We start from the raw sequence: 14,802 nt of genomic DNA, 5'->3' as shown, positions 1-14,802 counted from the left end.
GGTGGTTGACGTGAAAAGTGTAAAACAGAATAATTCAAAAAATATATGTCAAATGACATACAATTATATTCCCTTATATGTGAATAATTCAAAACTGAATGTGTCCAACTCCATTTCTCATTCTTCATATATTTAGCATATTATTAACTTTTTGGTGCAGTAGTCCTAAAATGTGTCCACCGGTGCAACAAAATAAAGAATAAAGTAATTATTTAATTCAGAGAATGTTGGACAGATAAGATAGATAAGCCCAAGGCATATTAGTTAGGAATATTTTTTATCAATTTACATTATTTTCAATGATCAATCAATGTAAATTGATAAAAATATTCAGATTAATACTTAAACTGCGTAAATGATTAAAATAAACAGTAATTCATCATAAGATAATATTAAAAGCTGAGTAATGCAAATAAAATGTGTATTTTTTTGCCAGAATAAGTGAACATCTCTAACTAGCTGGTGTTGTTGCTGTTCTCTCCCTCAGTCTGATGACGGGCTGCCCATCCATCTAAAGGGAGGAGTCTCTGACCAGCTGCTGTACAGAGGAACCATGGTGCTCACCGTCGTCGGTCAGTCATCATACACCACTACAACTAGAACACCATGAACTGCTGACTGGGTGAATAATGTGCAAATTATATGCAAAATGTGCAGAAAAGAAAGAAAGAAAGAAACCACAACCCCTTCATATCTACATGCATGTAGATGTGAACGGGTTGTGGTTTATTTCTTTCTTTCTGCACATTTTACATATAATTTGCACATTCTTCACTCAATCTGCACTATGTTGTATATATTATATTGTATATATTAAATGTCTTTTCTATTAGGTTGTTTATTTTTTATCTTTATCTAAAAGGGAAATTATTTTGTGTGTAATTTTTGTGGTCGGCTGTAACAAAGAAATTTCCCCCTTTTGGGATTAATAAGGTCTAATCTATAAATATCTATAGATATAGATATATAGATACATACATACAATTTATTTCTTTTTTGTGTCTTTTTAATCATTTTGGGTCCTTTTTTGTCTATTTTTGGTTAATTTTGTCTATTTTTGGTTAATTTTGTCTATTTTTTTGTCCTTTTTTGTCATTTTGTGTCTTTTCTTGGTAATACATGTTCACAGAAGAAATCAATATAAAAGCTATAATATTTAAGATACATGGTTGATAAACTATATTTTGCAGGTCATACAGATGGATAGATGGATGGATGGATGGATAGATAGAGATTTGGAAATTGAATATATGAACTGAATCTTTATTTCAAACATGTCCATTTATTTATTTTTTAAAATAAAGAACATGTATATGTATATATGTGTATATATATGTGTATATATATGTGTATATATATGTATATATATATGTATATGTATGTGTGTGTATATATATATATGTATATGTATATATATGTATGTATATATATGTATGTATATATATGTATGTATATATATGTATGTATATATATGTATGTATATATATATGTATATATATATATATATATGTGTATATGTATGTATGTGTATATGTATGTATATGTGTATATATATGTATATGTAAATATATATGTATATATATGTGTATGTGTATATATATATATATATATATATATATATGTCCAATATTATGTCTTTTCTATTGATTCCTTCTGTCTTCTGTGATCATGTAGTACTCTCATATATAAATAATAGTTTTCTACATATTCTCCAGCAGCCACTAACCTGATTTATACTTTCTTACTGCAGGAGCTGGCTACGTGGTGTATGAGCTGCTGGTGGCAGCGTTCCCTCAGAAGAAGTAAAGATCTCCTCCTCCTCCCTGTTTACTCTCCTGATAACATCGGCCAGCTTCTATAGATCTATTATCTATAGATCTATAGATCTATTAATTCTCTATATTGTGTAAAAAGATGAACCTCCGTCTGGGCCGGCCTGTTTGTGTGTCATGATGGGATATTGTTTCATGTTCATGGGATCAATATTTATTTCTTGCACTCTCTCCAATAACCTGAGGATCAATAAAATATATATACCTCTCATGACAAACGTCTGTCTCATCACTTCGTTTATTTACCAGCTGTTTGGAGTATAAATACAGTAGTATTTAGTAAAGTATATGAATATAGTTTAAACCAGGGGTCTCAAACTCAAATTACCTGGGGGCTGCTGGAGGAAGTATCAAAATGACCAAAAAAAGACAGAATTATTAAGAAAAGAAACAAAATGACCAAAAAAGACTGAATTACCAAAAGACACTAAATTATTTTTTTTTTAAAAAGACAAAATGATTAAAGACACAAAATTATAAAAAAGACAATTATTTTAAAAAAAGACACAAAATTGTTTAAAAGACACAAAGTTACCAAAAAGGATATAAAATTACTTAAGACATTGAATTACCAAAAAAGACTAAACTATTTAAAGAAAGACAAAACTATTTAAAAAAGACAATTATTTAAAAAAAGACAAAATGATTTTAAAAAGAAACTTTAAAAAAAAAATTATTTAAAAAAAGACAAAATGATTTTAAAAAAATAAATATTTTTTAAAAAAGACACAAAATTACCAAAAAAAGACACAAAATTACTATTTAAAAAAAAAAAAGACAAAATTACAAAAAAAGTAATTAAAGGGACCTTCCACACACAACACGGTAAAGTGCCATTCATATAAAACTCACATTAAACTTTCATATCAAGGTGGGGGCCACAAAATATCGTCACGAGGGCCACAATTGGCAAAGTTTATTTATGTCAGTAATTCAATTTAAAAAGTGGAAATAACACATTATATAGATCCATTACACACAGAAGGAAACATTTCATGTCTTAATTTATTTGATTTATTCTAATTATAATGATTATGGCTGACATTTATAATGAAAACCTAAAATTCAGTGTCTCAAAGAATTGGAAAAGAGAGAGAAAGATCAGGGTTCTCTATCAACGAACCATTTGTCTAAAAAGATTTATAACATTTCTGCAAGACTTATTTTTATTTTTCTAAATGGTTGTTAAATTAATGAGCTTAAAGGGAAATCCTGACTTAATTTTTATACTTATATAAAAAAAGAAAGTTCTCTTCAAATGCTTAATATTTTTGGCAAAGGTTTTTAAATTTAAATTCAGATTTGTCAGGTAATCTGCATAGTTTATGGCATTTAATTTAATGCCATATATAAGATACACATTTTTGGGACTGCACCAATGATGAATGAAAAGAAATAATCATTTTATTTAGTATAACATTTTTTTCTCAGACCTTCATCTTCTCTTTTTCTCTGTCTATCTGCTTTAAAATCATGTTCAAATTAGTAAATAATGCAACATTTTTCAGAGTTGCTACACTGTTTCCACATGCAGCCAAACTTGTTTCCATGAGAGCAATAATTTATAAATGTTGCGTCAAATAACTGTTTCATAATCTGCATATTTCCAAAAAGCAACACAGTAACTTTCTCTGAGTGTTGTTTCAGTTTCCACCACTAGAGGGAGACGTTCACCAATAAATCCTCTCAGTCACACACACAGACCTGCATCATTATTATTCTATATTATAATGTTCAGGGATCAATTCTTCTAAAAACCTTCTGTGAACTTTAATATCAAACCTGCAGAATGACACAAGAGGCTGATCTGAACCAGCTGGTGTTGATGTATAGTTTGTTCTGGGTGGATTCTTCTGTTGTCTCTTTTAATTTCACTCAGAGAGAAGAAGAAGGAGAAGAAGAGAAGAAGAAGAAGAAGAAGAAGAAGGAGCCCCGGGCCTGTTCTGATATCAGTCCACACCCTGCACACATTATTATTTAACTCTTTAGAGTCTCTTTAATCCGCTCAGGAATAAAACTTATCAGGAATCTGCTGTGTCAGCGAACACGCTGCTGAAAACCAGCACGAAAAACTCATCTGACGTCAATGTTTGTTAGGAAACGGATTGATAAGAAGCAGAATGAGACAGAAAAGAGTGAAGAAGAACTTTAGAGCAGGGGTCTCAAACTCAAATTACCCGGGGGCCGCTGGAGGCAGTATAAAATGACCAAAAAAAGACACAAAATTACTAAAAAAAAGACACAAAATGATCAAAAAAAGACACAAAATTACCAAAAAAGACAGAAAAATGACTGAAAAAACACTAAATTACTAAAAAAAAAAGACAGAATTACCAAAAAAGACACTAAATTATTAAAAAAAGACACTGAATTACTAAAAAAGACACAAAATGACAGAAAAAACGACATTACTTAAAAAAGACACAAAATGCTCAAAAAAGGACACAAAATTATTTTAAAAAGGTTACAAAATGACCCAAAAAAGACACCAAATGACCAAAAAAATACACAACATTACTAAAAAAAGACACAAAATTATTTTAAAAAGACACAAAATTGTTAAAAAAAGACACAGAATTGCCAAAAAAAGACACAAAATGATAAAAAAAGAAACAAAATTACCAAAAAAGACACAAAATTATTTTACAAAAGGACACAAAATGACACAAAAAAGACACAAAATTACCAAAAAAATACACAAAATTACTAAAAACAAGACACAAAATAATTTAAAAAAGACAACATTTCCAAAAAAGAAATTAAAGGGACCTTCCTCACACAACACAGTAAAGTGCCATTCATATAAAACTCATGCTCTAGGGTTTCTCAGCCACCGGGGGGCGCTATTGTCATAATTTATCTATTAACTTTCTGTTTTTTGAGCCAAATAGTGACGTTACAAATTTGAATGTTGTGAAAAATTGCAATTTTGGAGGTTTCTTTAACAAATTTGATCACATATAGCTGATTTTTGGGGTTCTGCTGTGTATAAATTTGCTATTTCCTTTAACTTTTAACATATTTTCAATTCAATAAATAAGTTTCAGACTAAATCTGTCAGATTTGGGGATGCTTTGACACATTTAGACTTATAACAGACTTAAATAAAATTTTAAGATTTTGATAAATAGCTAGCAGATTGTGTGGCCATTCTACCAAATAGTGGAGGTGTCAAAGTAAAATTGGGAATGCTATTAAAAATTTAAGGCACAACTAATAACAGATTTGGTGGAAGCTACGTCCAAATTTGGCATTTTTACATGTTTTTTTTCAATATTTAGATTATAACAATGCTAAAATATGTAATCTCCCAATTTCTGGGTTGTAAAATTGGGGTTCAACAGCAAAAATTGTGCGATTATAGAGACAAGGGTGAAACTAAACCTTGTAAATGATCAGATTTTGGGTGCACTACACCAAATTTGATCATTTTGATGCACTTCCAACCAATTCTGGATGCAAACATTTTGGTTTACTGGATCAAATATTTCATTTTAACTGAGTTCAATTAACAAATTTATCAAATCTGGGGATTTATGTGACATAAGTGTAAGGCTGCAGTTCCATGTTTAGGGCTTGGGGGCATTGTGACCAGTTTTGGGGATAAAATAATCACATTTTTGGAGCATTATCACAACAATTTTGCACTGTGACCCACAGACTGGTGGTGCATAATGAGAATTGAGAGGTTTTTAGGCATTTGAGCACATTTTGGATGAGAAAAACCAACAAATTTACTATCTTCTCCTCCAAAATGTGGAATTTAGAGCAACTATACCACATTTTGGGATTGTTGTAAATGACACTGTTTGGGGGATTCTTTCACAAATTTGGGGATTTTGGTCAAATTTTGATCAGATTTTTGAAGAAAATGTAGCATTGTGACCAACAGATTGGGTGTGTTAAATGAGAATTTTAAGATTTTCAGGCATTTTAGTGACTTTTGGATGAGAACAACCAACATATTTGGAATTTTCTCCTCACAAATGTGGAATTTAGAGTTTAGAGACTAAAAAAGACACAAAATGACTAAAAAAAGACACAAAATGACTAAAAAAAGGCACAAAATTACAAAAAAAAGACACAAAACGACTGAAAAAACACTAAATTACTTAAAAAAGACACAAAATGACCAAAAAAGACACAAAATGACCCAAAAATGATTAAATAAGGACACAAAAAGAGACAAAATGACTAAAAAAAGAGACAAAATGACCAAAAAAGACAAAAAATGACTAAAAAAGACACAAAAAAACGAAATTACTAAAAAAGAGACACAAAATGAACAAAAAAGACACAAAATGACTTAAAAAAAGACACAAAATGACCAAAAAAAGACAAAAAATGAATGAAAAAGACACAAAATGACAAAAAAAGACAAAAATAATCATAAAAAATGACACAAAATGACTAAAAAAAGACACAAAAAGGTGAAATGACTAAAAAAAGACACAAAATGACCAAAAAAAGACACAAAATGACTTTTTTTCTTAATGATTCATTAAGAAAAAAAGGAAAAAGGGGAAAGACTGACTTGGGGTTTTCAGTTTAGCAGACTGTGTAATATTTTCCCGTTGATTCACGAAAAGAAAAAGGGGCTAAAAGCCTCAATCAGTCATAGAGATCCCCTCCTCTCCTCTCCTCCTCTCCTCTCCTCTTCTCTCCTCTCCTCTCCTCTCCTCTCCTCTCCTCTCCTCTCCTCTCCTCCCCTCCTCTCCTCTCTCCTCCTCTCCTCCTCTCCTCCACTCCTCTCCTCTCCTCTCCTCTCCTCTCCTCTCCTCTCCGCTGCTGTCTCCTTGTGGCGGAGACGCACAGAAGCCCTCCATCACCGGAAAGGAATGCAGAAAACTATGTAAAAGTTTCCGAGTGTGTGTGTTCGTCCCTGCCTCCCTCTCTCTCTCTCTCTCTCTCTCTCTCTCTCTCTCTCTCTCTCTCTCTCTTTGTGTGTGTGTGAGCACTTTTTGGAGGTTACACATCACTTTTTGGCCCGGCTGGATGTCGTAAGAGCTCGCGGCGGGGCAGGCAGATCTGGGAGCAGCCCCCCTGTTAAGTAGCAGATTGTGTGGAGAGTCTTCCCACTTGGAAAGAGCCGCGCCGACGCGTCTGGGAACCCACAAACCCGCTGAGCTCTCCGACTCCAACACCGGACCACCTCACTCTCCTCTTTCTCTCAGCTTTGGGGGTCTACAAACTGAGAATTTAACCTTTTTTTTCCTCCACTTTTAATTGATCCAAACCAAAGAAATTCTACAGTCTCCTCTCTAGGTCAGTCCTGCATGGTTTGCTTTTTTTTCTTCTTTTTTAATTGTTTCAGTTCCAGGAGGTTTTATGACACAGGTTAAATACTTTCTTGCACTTTTAAAAGGATATGAGCTGAGTGTAATTCCTAGACTTTATCATCTTTAATATATTCCACTTACCGTCCAATTTAAATCGGGATATTTCAAGAAACGCGTGGACTATTTCTTGGCATTGTGGTGCGTAATTGCGCACGGCGCTCGGATTTGACGCTCGCTTATTCCGAACTGTGGAGCGACTTTTTTCTCAACTTGAGTGAGTAAATCTCATTAGCAAGTACATTCAAATATAAACTGGACGCTTTAAAGTGTACCTGCTCCAGATTTAAGCTTCTTAAAGGTGAGAAAAGTAGAATCTAAGCGTCAGAAGCGCCAGATTTGTACTTTGTGCGCTTTTATTCGAACAGGTTTCCCATCATATTAAACCGGATTTATTGCTAGTTTAATGCTGTTTAGTTGTGGATTTGTGGATTTTATTCATTCCTAGACATATAAATATGTCATGTAGTATTTTTTTGGCTGTCTGAGGAGTCGTTTTATGACTTTAAGGATCGTGGAGACATGAGTTTATTAAATGTACCTGCCCTGGAAAGTTGTTTTCTGTGGATTTTAACCAACTTTTTGATGCTAGAAGTAGATTTTAATGGTTTAAATTGAGGTTTGGAGTTGACATTGAGGTAGCTCAGAGGTCTGGTGAAGCCCTGAGGCTGCTGCGGGGCTCCAGGGGCTCACGTGTCAAAGCTCTAACCAGCCTCCTTCGTTCCTGTCGCAGCTTCATTCATGTGCTGCTGAGCCAGAGGAGCTGAAGATGAAGAGCAGGCTGTCTGTGGTGGCGGCTGCCCTCCTGGCTCTGCTGCTGTCCTCCTCTCTGGCCCAGGGTCAAGGTAAAGCCGCTCCTCCTCCACCTCCTCCTCCTCCTCCTCTTCCTCCTCCTCTCTGTGCATAATCCAACACATCTGACTTCACCTCTGAATCTTCTCTCTCACTGCAATGTGTTAGAGCCGAATAAAAAAAAAGTCACAGAAAGAAAAAGAGTTTGTGGATTGATTTGTTTGAACTGATTTTCCTTCATTTTCAGCCTCAGTTTAACCTTTGATTGATGTTTTTTTCCCCCTCTCTCTTAATAATCCCAGTTTCCATCAGGAATTTGCAATATTTCCTCTCGAAGAGAAAAACTGTCTCGGCTTCAAATATCTGGTTTGAATTTATGGATAGGAGCTTTTTTTTGTTGTGTGTGTGTTTCCAAACCAGTAGCACTTCGGAAGTGGTTTTAATCCACCAGTGTAAGGTTTGTCAGAGCAGAGAGACTTAAAAATACAATAAATAAAGCAGGGGAAAACAGCTTTATTGATAAAAAAGTTAATTTATTTGGTTTAATCCCCAAAAGTATAAAAATCCAGCCATCTGGTGCTTCTTTTCTGCTATTATTTTACATTTATGGCTCAGTAAAAGTGTCCTAAAAGAGAAAAATAGTCAGTAAAAGCATGCATTTGAGGCTCCGCTGCTCCGTATGTGAGCTGAAATAAACCTCTTTATTTTATGGGCTGAGTGGAGATTCTTTCCATCCTCCGACAGATGTAGTTTGATCTGTTTTACACCAGGAGGGGCCCTTGCTTAAAAGCTCGTATCTGTTACTGTAGCCTACATTTCTCCAGTTTCCCAAAAAAAAAAGGCCCAGACGGCACGTGGCCAAGTTTCCTCCCTACGTCCCCTTCTCCTGATGGAACGGAAAGACAAAATATGAGTTTCACATTATTTTCCAGAGGTTTTTAGGGGTTAGGAGAGGAGAAAATGTGCTCCTCTGCGCCTCTGGATTCTCTCTCAGAATAAAGAAAGAAAAAAAAGAAAGACAGCAGTAAAAGCTCATGAAATCACCAGGAGGAGGTGAATCTTTCTTTTCTCTCCTGCCAGCAGAGTTTCTGACCCCCGGTGACCCCTTTAATGTCCCAGCGGGGCCCTCAGAAGTCCCTGTAATGGGGGTCGTATATATTCTTCCCGTGTGGAATAGTTTGACGTGTCGGGGCCAAAAGTTAAAGCCTCAAACGCCTCGAAGAGAAACCAAGGCCTCTGCTCCATCTCAGGTTAAAAAATCAAGCCATTAAAAGCCGTTTAGAGCTTTAACCCTCTGGGCTCTGAGACCATTTGGGACGTTTTTAAACATAAAAAATGTTTACTATACCCATATTTGGTATCTATTTATTCTTCACCTATATGATCTATATGATGACAGTTATTTTTTGATTTAACCTACTTTATCAACATATTGAGCCCAAAAATACACAAAAATCATGAAATCCGAGTTGAAAAATTTAAATAAAAACCACAAATGTGCTCAATGAACTGTTTTGGAACTTGGAAATGTAAACATAGGATGCATATATAAACATATAAAAAGGTAAAAATGTAAATATAATAAAACTACACTGTAAAACCCAACTTGTTGTTTCAACTTAAATATTTGAGTGTCGATGCTGCAAAATAATTTTATGTCAAGACAACAAAGACAACAGAGTTAACTCAAATGAATCTCGCTATTTGACTCAATATTTTAAGTTAAAATTACTTTTAACTTTTTTATTTTATTATTAAAGTATAGATAAACTTATTTTTCAATTTGTAATGAGACGTTTGTTGGTTTCATATGATTAAATAATTGACAAAATACTAAAAAGGACGTGCCTGATTGATGAAAATAAATTCAGAAACAGTCTATTAATGATGCATTCCCAACATAAATCATGACAGATTTAATCTTTTTTTGCTGGAAAAAACTGAATATTTGCCTCAAGTTCATTTATAAAGAAGCTGATAATTACATGATTTAGCTAATCTTGTCATTAAGCTTCTTTTAAGTTGTTTAATTGTAGATTTCCGAGTTTGCACAAATCTTTGTTGTATTGAAAAGGAAAAATGAGTTATAATAACAAACAAGCAACATTGGGTTTTACAGTGTATATACAAAAAAGTCCCACAAAAACATGTATATTTATAGGCATTATTGTTAACTTATTGTTAGCTGCAACTCTTCAAAAACAAACTGTGCAAAATTACATGTTACCACTATTATCTTATCTTTGGTTTTACATGAGCTGGGAATGTCAATTGTTGAATGTTTTTTTGTTAAACTTCACGTGATCTGATCAGGACGGCACGATCATGGACCCCAGAGGGTTAAAGGGAAAGGAGTGTGTGTATGTGTGTGTGTGTGTGTGTACGTCTGGTTTAAGCGTGTTTTGGGGTAGTTCTTGTCTTGTCCATTTGGAAACAGAAGCAGCAGCCCGCGGCCCTTGAATTGACTCACCAGGTTGGTGGTTCCTCCATTTTTGACGTCCTGTCCCCCTCCAGGTCAAGCCTCGACCCCGAGTCTTGGCTTCACGACAATATTTTACAATGATATTCTTCACTTCCACATTAACTGGTTGGCGGTCTAGAAAAAGGCTTAAAGCTCTAGCTAGACTCTATGTTATCTGCATTATTTACTCCTTATGCTTTTGTTTCTTGGACTAGTAACTTTACACTGTTTTACATGTTGCTTCGGGACAATCTGTGCAGCTGCAGAGCTTCATAAAAATCAGCACAAACTCTGCAGCTCAGATTACCGTTAGATTACCGTTCCTCCAGCATGAAAAGATTAAGAATCAGACTCAGCGTTTCCACCTGTTTGTTACACGAAGAGCTTAGATGAGTTTTTTAGTTTCGGCACGTAAGCATTTAATAGGAAAATATCTCTAAATCTTGTAAAGATCAAGCACAGGATTGGGAAACTTTGATTTATTGAGTATAAATCTTGTTTTGAGTATCAATAATTGCATCAGTTGGATAAATACCAATGTCAAAATTCTCTTACAATGTTGTTCTCATTGTAAATTATAGCTATTTTATTATTTAAGTATAGATAAAGTTATTTTTCAATTTGTAATGAGACGTTTGTCTGTTTTATATGATTAAGTAATGGAGAGAATACTAAAATGGACATGCCTGATGGATTAAAATATGGAAACAGTCTATTATTGATGTATTCCCAACATAAATCATGACAGATTTAATCTTTTTTTGCTGGAAAAACGGAGTATTTGCCTTAGAAACAAGCTGGTAGTTTCATACTTTAACTAATCTTGACATTAAGCTACTTTTAAGTTGTTTAATTGTAGATTTCCGAGATATTTTCTTTGTATTTTAAGCTCTTATCAAGATTAAAATCCGGAAAAGTCGGTGCATTATAGCGAGCTAGTTTTCCCACGTAGGCGTCTTTTTATTAGTGTTAGATGTCGTTCTCAACCCCAACCTGAAGAATATCACTTTAAAATATTTAAAAGATAATAATCTGTGGTCCCTCGTGTACATGGAAACCCTTTGTCCGTTGCCCCCTAAGTTGTTTTGAACAACTTTTCATGTACACGAGCTGCATGATGTCCTCCATGTCCACCAGTTGAACTTTAATCTGTGTGCACTTTAATCTTGTTTGTTGGTCACAAAAGGCCAGCGGTTCTTAAAGTACAGTCCAGACCCTAAAAGGATTCTTGGAGATCCAACTGAGGCAAAAGTAACGTGATTAAATCTTTTTTTTTTTTAAAGTTGTGTCTGGAGCCAACGTAGTTTAAGAACCTCTGGTGTTTTTTTTAAAACTTTTTGTTGGGAAACGTAAACAGATAAAAAGACGTACACGTGTCCTGAGCGACATCCTGTATTCTTTTATGAGGTTTGCAATGGAGACGATGGCGCCAATCAATCCGATCTTTACCCATTGTATAATCAATACTGGAGAGTTTCATCCGATTTGTGTCTTTTTGTTGTTTGTCAATTCAACATCATGAGTTGGATTGAGGTCATGGACAGCCTGTTGGATATCAGCCGGTCCATGTTGTTGGCAGGGACGGAAACCTTTTAACATTTTTGGATACCAATCACCCAAAACATGTTGGTTCTCTGTTTAAAAAGACCCATATGGAAGCAAAGAAAGGTCATGATGATAGAAGTTTTACATTTCAAACAATTAAACCCAATGTGGTTTGAATTTACCAGGAAAACTTTCAAGTTTTGCTCTTTCAAAGACTTGATATCTTTGCTAAATCAAATTTTAAATTTTAAATAATTTAGTCGTCCAATGGAACAGTGTTAAGTTTCTTGGATTGAACTGGTCATTCTTGGGTCTAAAAAACGAATTAAAGTAAAAAAATCAAGTTGCTTTTTTAAATGTGACCATGACAACCTAACCTGATTGGACAATGGTCCCAATGATTACATTAAGGCCTTATTACTTGTCCTTTATAGTCAGGATTAAGTCTGAAATTTTCATCAAATTTCTGGTCAATATTGAAAAAATAATCCAATTTGAGCCATTTAAGATTAATTTTTACCTCTGAAAAATAACCAGTTCAATCTGAGTATCCTAAAACCATGCAATTTATTGATATTGGATAGTTCCGTAAAAATCGTGAGCCACTGAAGATCCATAGAAATTCTTTGAGAAACATAAGTTACTTAAAGAATGTAAGTTCCGTAAAAAATGGAAGATACACAAGAAACGTAAGTTACGTTAAAAAAAGTAAGTTACACAAGAAACGTAAGTTACATAAAAGAAAATGTAAGTAACATAAGAAACGTAAGTTACATAAGAAATGTAAGTTACGCAAGAAACTTAAGTTCTGTAAAAAAAGTAAGTTACATAAGAATTATGTTTAATAAAAAAATGTAACTTACATAAGAAACATAAGTTACATAAAAAATGTAAGTAACATAAGAAATGTAAGTTACATAAAAAAATGTAAGTTACATAAGAAACGTTACTTCCATTAAAAATGTAAGTTACATAAAAAATGTAAGTTACATAAGAAACATAACATCCGTAAAAAATGTAAGTAACATAAGAAACGTAACTTCCGTTCAAAAATGTAAGTTACATAAGAAACGTAACATCCGTAAAAAATGTAAGTTACATAAGAAACATAACATCCGTAAAAAATGTAAGTAACATAAGAAACGTAACTTCCGTTAAAAAATGTAAGTTACATAAGAAACGTAACATTCGTAAAAAATGTAAGTTACATAAGAAACGTAACATCCGTAAAAAATGTAAGTTACATAAGAAAAACGTAAGTTCCGTAAAAAATGTAAGTTACACAAGAAACGTAAGTTACATTTAAAAAATGTAAGTTACATAAGAAACATAAGTTCCATAAAAAATGTGAGTTACACAAGAAACTTAAGTTTCGTAAAAGAAAAAGTAAGTTACACAAGAAACGTAAGTTCCGTAAAAAATGTAAGTTACATAAGAAACATAAACCTAAAATACCTTTGAAAGCTCAAAACCTGAAATTTAAACTGGCATTTCTTTGCTTCCGTAGACTCGGTCACAGCCAAAATTCACCAAAGTCTTAAATCTTCCCGCCCTGTTTGTGTTTCCTTCTTGAATGTTCTAAACTGAGATGGTAATGTTGTGTTGTTGTGTTGTGTTTGTTGTCTCAGTGTGTTGTTGCTTGAGTTGTTGACAGTGGCTGCTGGCCACACAAGCTCAAACGGAGGTCATTTTTTTTGTCTCTAAAATGGCTTTCCTCACATCTGTACTTTGGTTTGTCTTGTGTTGTTTACTCCAACAGTGAACTTGTCAAACTTCACCCTGGAAGTGTTGACTGTTGGGAAAATCCTTTTTTATACTTCACATTAAAGTACATCCCCCCTCCTTAAGCTGCTGGATTAACTGTGTTTGCTTTTCTCTTCACAGTCGACCCTCCGTCAGATTTGAGGTTTAAGATTTTAAATGAGAACACAGTGCAAATGCTCTGGAGCAAACCGCAGTCGAGGATACAGGGCTACAGAATACAAGTGACCTCAGACACAGGTGGGTGCTCATTAAAGCTGCGAGTTATGTCCTGCCGAGCCCCGTAACATTACAAGTGTCATAAACCCTCGTAGACATCAGTCTGCCCGGCAAGACCCGACACTCCCCGCAATTATCTGGAGATTTCTGCAGACACATGTTTGGCTCCGGGAGCTCTAATGATAAAAAGAAAGGCTGAAAAAACATTATCATTGCAATATATAATCGTCAGCATTAATTTGGCTCAGGAGTGTGGATGTATAGTCTGTCAGAGTTCATTAAACAGCACAGATGGTTTTGGAAAAAACAGCCAGGAGTCATATCAGATATACATTTAACTCAGTATAGGATGTTTTCAGGGTTTGTCTAAATCTGAATGCTTCAATATACAATATGAGCAATATACAATATACAATAGTACTTAATAGACAATAGTGTGCTACCAATTGTGTTGCACAAGTTTGGGAAAGGCCTTTACTTCAACATGACAATGCTCCGATTCACAAAGCCAGGATCTGGTTTCACAATCTTTTTGTAATTTGGTGAACTTTAGTTACAAAAAGTTCATCAAAAAGTGTATATGAAATGCATGTTCACTCGGGTTATAACATAGATTAGTTTCTACTTAGAGATTAGTTGCAATAAAACATTTACACCCAGTAACTGCTAGGTGAAACTATATCTACCGTTAGCTAACTGAACCAGCTAGCTGACAGAACTAACGTTAGCTTGCAAATTAATATTTAATATCTGTTACACACAGTTCGCTAACTTGACTAGTTATATGATAAACCTCATGTTAGCTTGCATATTAACATTAAAAACCTATCCAATTCAAATATTACACACTGTTTGT

General features: G+C 34.0%; 2 protein-coding genes across 3 annotated transcripts in view; both read left to right on the top strand.

Annotated features, from left to right (window-relative positions):
• LOC131991721 (cytochrome c oxidase subunit 7A2, mitochondrial-like) overlaps positions 1-14,802 on the top strand; it is a 76,483-nt gene that overhangs the window by 5,630 nt on the left and 56,051 nt on the right. The window contains exons 3-4 of one of the 2 annotated variants that reach the window (XR_009396162.1): positions 488-572; positions 1,751-1,859. Coding sequence is in view for 1 of the 2 variants with exons in the window: in XM_059357228.1 (XP_059213211.1) it covers positions 488-572; positions 1,751-1,806 (141 nt within the window). In the remaining variant the exon portion in view is untranslated. Of the gene's footprint in view, positions 1-487; positions 573-1,750; positions 2,044-14,802 lie in introns of those variants that run through there. The other variant, XM_059357228.1, reaches the window with a different exon arrangement.
• Positions 7,845-14,802, top strand: part of col12a1b (collagen, type XII, alpha 1b) — a 226,376-nt gene continuing 219,418 nt past the window's right edge. Inside the window, exons 1-2 of the mRNA XM_059355858.1 lie at positions 7,845-8,013; positions 13,851-13,967. Coding sequence (XP_059211841.1) covers positions 7,938-8,013; positions 13,851-13,967 — 193 coding nt within the window. The 5' untranslated portion in view covers positions 7,845-7,937. The remainder of the gene's footprint in view (positions 8,014-13,850; positions 13,968-14,802) is intronic.

Source organism: Centropristis striata, chromosome 18 (assembly GCF_030273125.1).
Source record: "Centropristis striata isolate RG_2023a ecotype Rhode Island chromosome 18, C.striata_1.0, whole genome shotgun sequence".
NCBI classification, from domain to species: Eukaryota; Metazoa; Chordata; class Actinopteri; order Perciformes; family Serranidae; genus Centropristis; species Centropristis striata.
This window is presented reverse-complemented; position numbering and strand designations above follow the sequence as displayed.